Below are 7,182 nucleotides of genomic sequence, written 5' to 3'. Positions count from 1 at the left end.
CTAAAATCATTATATAATTAGACTCTTTGACCTGTAATGTTTCTCCAAGATATGAAATTAAGCGAATCTCAACTTGGTGGGTTAGTTTAATGCCTTGTGAAATGAACAGGTAAGTTATTCTCTTTTTTCTTTCTCTTCCTGAGTGTCTTTTATCCTTTTATATAATTGCCCTTAGTCTCTCTGACTGATGATTACTTTCCCTGCCTTGTTTTAATTGACTATTCAAAATGAGTATATTCTATTTCAGAAAAGATATTTTCTTTCTATTTTCCTTAATAATTGCTGATGTTCTCTGGCTGTCTCATAATCTTGTGTGTCACAGGCTCTTCTCATTTGGTCACTCTTCAACCAGATAACATCCTTTGAATAGCTCTTGTATTTCACAATGTGACATACATGGTGCCAGCCATTCTTAGGGATAAAAAAAGTGTAAGAACCTCATACAGGATAACAGTGCAATGAACTTACAAGGCTGTAAGGTAGGAGTTTGAATGCAAACTCTTCAACTTTTTAACTGTGCAACTCTCAATTTATTTAAACATCTTCAGCTTCAGCTTCCAAATTCTCTGTAAAATGATTGCAACTTCATAGTTTTATGTTGGGGACTAAACGGCACATTATTTTATGTTGGTAATTATGCATATGCAGAATTTAGTCAGCATATGGGACATTGTGATCTTTTAATAAATGTCAGTGGTTACTATTAAAATGTGTGCAGGAAAGAAATATTGACTTTTTTGGAGAGTTTATGCTAGATGGAGGATAAGAGAAAGCTTCAAGTCTTAAGTAGCATTTGAACTTGTTCCTAAAGGATGAGTTAGTTTTGCATGCACTGACTGGTGAGAAAGGACATTCTTTTTTTATTTTAGAAATGTGGAGCACTAATTCAGTGTTAGGTACACATGTGGTCATCATACTGGTAAAGTGTGGGGACCCACTACTAAGAAAGGACATACATAGAAGAGAGAACAGAATAACAAAATATTCAGTGGTAAGACCTATTGCAGAATGTGTGAGTTGTCTAGAGAGGTTGGAAATGCCTCACAAATTATACTGAGAAGTGAACTTGGGTTAAGATTTGTTTTAGTATTATTCATCAAATAGTTATAATTCCTTACTAAATTATGCATGCTGATTCCAATTTACTACTTTTTGCTTGAGTACATAAGTGGTGATTTCAGAGAGAACTGTAAGCAGTTCTGACAGTTTCACCTTGAGGCATTTTAATTGCTTCTTAAGATACATATTGTTTTTCTAGCCTTTATAACCCAATATCTTTTAAAAGATAATGCTAATTGTACTTTGTATTAAAGAAAATTTTGTACCTATCATATGCCTAATAATTTGATTTAAGTCTTGAAAATTGTTAGCAGGGTTGAGGTTGGGGGTGGGGGGAGAAGGGAACCACATCTGCCTTTGCTTGTGATTCTTTTCTTTTTTTTTTATGACATAAGTTTTTATTGATGGCATTTAGCCCATGGTTTAACATGTTAATTATACTGTAATAAACATGGCTTTAATATTAAACTTTTTCCTTATTATCCAAAGTCACCACAGTCTATTTCTGTAAATATAAAAATATATGCTTAATACTGTTCAATACTGGTTTTTGGTCCAAACAAAACTGAATCAGAAAACTCAACAAATTCAACTTTAAGAATCCCCAATTTTTAAAAAAGATTTCCAAATGGATTTAGGCAACTTTGAATAATGGGATTTGCATAATAAAAACTGAGACAAGACTAAACAAACAACAAAAAAATTTCTAACACAAAAGTTCAAATTTCAAGTTCACAGATTTTATGTTATGCAAAAAAGTACAGAAACAAAATTGTATTTACATAAGTTTCATAATAAAATAATGAAAATGGCAAGACAGATGATAGAAGAATGAAAATATAGAAATAGCATATAATTATTAAATGGAGAATGAACTAGATCTAGCAAGTCCTTAGCACGGACCATTCTTTAATCAGGCTTCCTGTATCAAAAGATTTTAGTGCACGACTTCACATATACACCAGCACAAAGATGGCATAGAAATCATTCATTTCAATATCCTCTAATCGATACAGAATTCTAATCTATACAGAATTCCTCAGATAAAATGACAATTCCAGTGTGTTCATAAATTCTTATCAACACACATAGTGGCGCAAAGAGGTTCTGTACAAAGTTATTCTCTGTGTGAGTTCTAGCCTGGGTATAATGGGACTATGTCAAATCAGTGAATAATCTGCTGGGTCATAAAATATTTTTGCTGAAGAATCAGTCCCCAGTCCGGCTATTATTTTTTAAAAAGAGGGTGTGTGAGGTAGGGCTGCAGCTTCTATAAAGAAAGAAAAAGGAGGAAAGTTTCCAAATTAAATAAGTCCATAGGTAGATCTGACTTCAGATAACCATAGCACACAGTCCAGTCCAGTCTGAAAACGACACTAGCTGTTGTTAAAACTGTGTGCTAACACCAATGTGCCTTTATTTCCGGCGTCTAACGGCAGTCCTTATCTTGTGACCAGAAACTGAAGTTCCAGAGGAAGATAACTTTTTTTTCCTATTTGACCTTACTGTGAATGCTGCTGAAGTCCCATTAAATGGAAAGACACCTGAGCCAGAAGGTGGGGCTGAGGCTGCAGGTGTGCTAGCATTTGTACCAAATGTGAGCACTCCTGATGGATTATTGTTTGTGAAGTTGAAATTTGTAGTACTGCTGCCATAGTGGAAAGCTGGACTGGAATTAGCTGTTCCAGCGCCAAATGCAGACAGACTAGGTTGCTGACCAAACACAGGAAGCTGACTATTGCTTAATACTGTCCCAAAAGTAGGTGGTGCCGGCTGAGAAACAGCAGAAAATAATGCTGTGGACGGTGTAGATCCGAATGCAGACAGACTAGGTTGCTGACCAAACACAGGAAGCTGACTATTGCTTAACACTGTCCCAAAAGTAGGTGGTGCCGACTGAGAAACAGCAGAAAATAATGCTGTGGATGGTGTAGATCCAAATGCAGACAGACTAGGTTGCTGACCAAACGCAGGAAGCTGACTATTGCTTAACACTGTCCCAAAAGTAGGTGGTGCCGGCTGAGAACCAGCAGAAGATAATGCTGTGGACGGTGTAGATCCAAAGCCTGAGGGATTATGCTGGCTGGCACCTTGATTTTGTCCAAATGATAGCATCTGATTAGCACCAAACGCTGGACTGGCAGATGGTGCTGAAGGTCCAGTTCCAAGCATAAAGGAGGATCCTGTAGAGCTAGATGTGACTGTAGCTCCAAAGTTGAAACCATAGGCTGCTGAATTATTGCTGCTAGTTCCTGAACCAAGGACAAATGGCGTGACCGCTGTAGCTGTGCTAGATGTGGTTGCTGGTTTGCTATCTTGAGAAAATAGCAAAGACTGAGATGTACTGGATTCAGCAGTGTTACCAAAGGCAGAGCTGCTCACAGGATTGCTGGCCTGTCCAAACACAAAGGCAGCCACAGGTGGATTGGAGGAAGAGGTGGATCTACCAAGTACGCCACCACCAGCAGAAGTCGCTGGTGTACTTGAACTAGAAGAAGTGTTCAAAAAACTAAAAACTGGCTTTGCTGCACCTTGATCAGCTGTAGTATTGGTTTGAGCTCCAAAAGCAAAAGTAGCCATTACTGGCTGTTCAATTCCCATCTCAGATGTTTCTGCCATACCAAAACTAAATGTGGGCTGTGAGGAACTCTCATCTGTGGTTTGCTCTGAATTCCCAAAAGAAAACGCTTCTACACACATTGGTTCTTCACTGTCAGCTTTCTTCCCCAAAACTAGGGAAGGAGAAGTGACGGGCTCTTGCTGTTTCTCTTCTGTCCTTCCCAAAACAAACATTGAAGCAGATGGCAGAGAAGCAGCTTCCATACTGCCAAAAGTGAACCCTCCTTTGGTGGCAGGCATTTCTTCTTTTTTTGTTTCTGATGTCTTACATGTGAAAGAAGCCACTGAAACACTCGCGGTTTCTATGGTTCCAAAGTTGAAACTGCTCTTGTTCTCAGAGGTCATGACGGCATTAGCAGCAACAAGGGTAGGGTTGGTAATACCTGTACCAAGGCTAAAGCCTGAAGGGGAAAATTTAGACAGTTCCTCTTTCTTTTCTTGTTGCCCAAGATTAGACACCCCACATTGAAATGGAGTTAAAGAAACTGGGTTGCCTACACAAGAAGTAAGTCCAAACTTAAAATTATTGTCATTCTTACTGTCTTTTTTAACTTCTTCAGATTTAGAGTCTGATGAAATTCCAAATTTAAAATCTCCTACTGGTTTACAAAATGTAAAGCCTTCGCTCATGGGGTTTATAGACCCAGAATCAGATGGCACACCTGTTTTAAATCCTCCCTGATCTCCAAATTTAAAACTTCCAGTGCTTGCTGAAGTCTGAGAAGGCCCAGAAGAGGATGATGGGATACCAAATTTGAAGGACGAGGCTGCTGGGTTCGAAGATGAGGAAGATGTGCAAAAGCCTTTAAACTCAGATTTTGTGCTTGGCTTTGCACTTTCACATGCTACACATTTGGTAGAATCTGCTTTATTCTGCACTAGGCACACTTCACAGTCCCAGCTTCCCTCAGGTTTCTTGAACTTGTCTAATCCTAGACAGCTTCTGGATGATAGAGAGACAGGTACAGTGCTGCCTCTTGAAGTAGGTACTGAATTTCCTGGTTTCTCTGACATACAGGACACACATTTATTGTCTTCTGCGTTATTAGAAACACAGCATACTGAACATTCCCATGATCCCACAGGCCTTTTGAATTTATCTCCAAATCCTAAGGTACCAGTGGTCACAGTGCAGCTAGAAGATGAAGCAGTTATAGTCTCAGCACTTTCGGAAACTACTCTCAAAGTTAGGGCTCGCTTCACACCAATTCCAGGTTTCAGTGTTTCACAGGCTACACATTTTATCACTTCAGGTTTATTTTGCACTAAGCAGGTATCACAATCACAAGTTCCTAGGGCTGGTTTACATTTGTCTCCAAAGCCTGTCCCTGATGCAGAAAGAGCTGCTTTGCCACTTTCACTTGGTGTCCCAATTCCAGTCTGTTTAGCAGGATCTCTTGGTGGCATTTTTGCTGTTTGGCAGGCTATGCACTTATTGTCTATAACTTTGTTCTGCAGTAGACATGTATCACTTTGCCATGAGGATTCAGCTTTTAATCTTCCCCCAAACTCGATTCCACTAGAAGAAAAGCTACTTGTTGCAGATCTTGTATAAATTACCAGGCTTGTCGTGGTAGGCTGTGCAGCAAGAGAGTCTGCCTTTGGTGATGAAAAACCAGGGTTTTTCAGAACATCCAGAACACTTCTCTTCTTTCAGGGTTTTTGCAGGTCTAAAAGGGCCCTCACAATCTTCATCTATCATCCTCTTGCAACTTGTACTATTCATTGCAGTGACAGCTTGAGCTGAACTACTTATAATTGGTTCTAAAGTATGACTAGAGTCAGAAAATTCTGTTTTTTGCAATTGGCACACTAAATGTAAATCCCATAGATGATGGAGATGACAGAGGTAGTACGTATGCCTCAGTAGATTTTACAATTGGAGGTGAAAATGTAAACACAGGACTGCCAGTGCTGCTTGGAGGGGTCATTTGTACCTTGTTTGTTAATGACTGAGATGGGCTCATAGGTGATGGAGAGGAAGCTGTGATCATAGGGGAACTAAGATTGAAGGTAGACAGTGAAGAACTAGAGATTGGTAGAGAGATTTTTGGTAATGCTGGTACTTCCATTTCCTCTTCCTCTGAAGGTTTAGAAGCAACAGAGGGTGTTCTCTCTGTCTCATCTTGCCACCTCCACCACCTCCTCCAGAAGATAAACCATTGGTTGCAGGCAAACTGAAAGTTGTGCATGAAAAGCCACTTTCTCGTTCTCTGTTTTGTCCTGTGTCATATTTTTTTCATATTCAGTACTGTGCTTTTGATCTATTCTTTGATTAATCTTCCTTAATTCACCAGATGGGGTCAGAGATGGCTTAAAATAAATAATTCGATTTGTTGCTATGGAAACTGACTTTGGGGTCATGAGACTCTGAACAGGGGGATACTGAGATTCCACCTTTGTTCTTTTGGCCTGAATATCTGTAATAACTATTCCAGTCCTATCGAGAGGAGAATTCAAAGAAACAAAGATGGAATTCTTTTGGCATCTGCTAAGGGGCTTGACATCTTCTCTAAAGCCTGCAATATGCACCGAGCTGTTGAACTGGTAAGATTGTGCACTGAGTTGCTTAGCTTTCATTTGTCTTCTGACTGGTGCCTGATAAGGCGTATTTCGGAGTTCAGGCTGTCTTACAGCAGCTGCTGCCCCATCATACCTTGTTTTTCCAGGATAAAACGGAGAATCTCCAAGCTGACCACTTTTAAGAACTGAAGACTTCCCAAGTGAAGGGGAAAGAGTTCCAAAGGCAGACAAGTTGAATGCTGGTTTTTCTGAGCTGGTGGCAGTGTGCTGTGAGAGGAAATGAGATCGTTCAGCTTCTGGGGACCAGAGAGGTGGCAATGATGTGTTCTTTGAAACAGCTATATCTTTATCAGAAGCTCTTGAACAAAAGCCACTGGTAGTTGAGATGTTGTCATCACCATGCTGAGAGGTAGACTCTTTAATTTCTTTTAGGAGGAAAAATCCTGAACTGCCATTTGGGAATCCCGAGGATGTGGAAGGCTGAGTGTGTAATGCAGAGGATTCCAACATGGAGAAATTCAGATGGCTCCGATGAAGAGAAGGCCTTGTTGATACATCTGGGTAATTTGAAGCAGTACCGGTTGTTGAAGGTCCTTCTGTATTACGGGCTGCTGGCTCAGGAGCGATTCTCCCACCGTTGGCATTAGAGTCCTCTTCTTCCGCACACAGCGGATGGTCCTCTTCTCTATTTTCTGGCCCGCCTGGAACCTCACGTGTGTCCGCTGAGCGGCTGCATGCATCTGCATCCTTGCTGAAGTATCTTTGTAGCCACCCGGGCACAATATTCTTAACAGATTCGGTAACGCTGCCAAGAATACCCCGGTGCTGTGGTCGCCCCTGCTGGTAGGGCTGAACCGGTCCCGGGTGGCCACGCCGCGTCCGGATCTTGCCGCCACCGTCCGCTCGGATTCCTCCGGCTCCCGAGGCCATGGCGGAGCTTCGGCTGCTTCCCGCTCAGGGGCGGGTAAGGGGGCGGGAGAG

General features: G+C 41.0%; 1 protein-coding gene across 1 annotated transcript; it reads right to left on the bottom strand.

Moving 5' to 3' along the window:
• Positions 1-2,210: 2,210 nt before the first annotated feature.
• LOC103257165 (nuclear pore complex protein Nup153-like) lies at positions 2,211-7,131 on the bottom strand. Its single transcript, XM_008054894.1, is given in 8 exon segments — positions 2,211-2,857; positions 3,101-5,325; positions 5,327-5,474; positions 5,476-5,797; positions 5,800-5,904; positions 5,907-6,143; positions 6,146-6,225; positions 6,227-7,131. Coding segments are annotated over 8 exon segments (4,404 nt in total). The 3' UTR covers positions 2,211-2,475.
• Between the last annotated feature and the right edge of the window lie 51 nt (positions 7,132-7,182).

The sequence above is a fragment of the Carlito syrichta genome, unplaced genomic scaffold (assembly GCF_000164805.1).
Source record: "Carlito syrichta isolate Samal-C Ts95f unplaced genomic scaffold, Tarsius_syrichta-2.0.1 Scaffold301593, whole genome shotgun sequence".
Taxonomy (NCBI): domain Eukaryota; kingdom Metazoa; phylum Chordata; class Mammalia; order Primates; family Tarsiidae; genus Carlito; species Carlito syrichta.
This window is presented reverse-complemented; position numbering and strand designations above follow the sequence as displayed.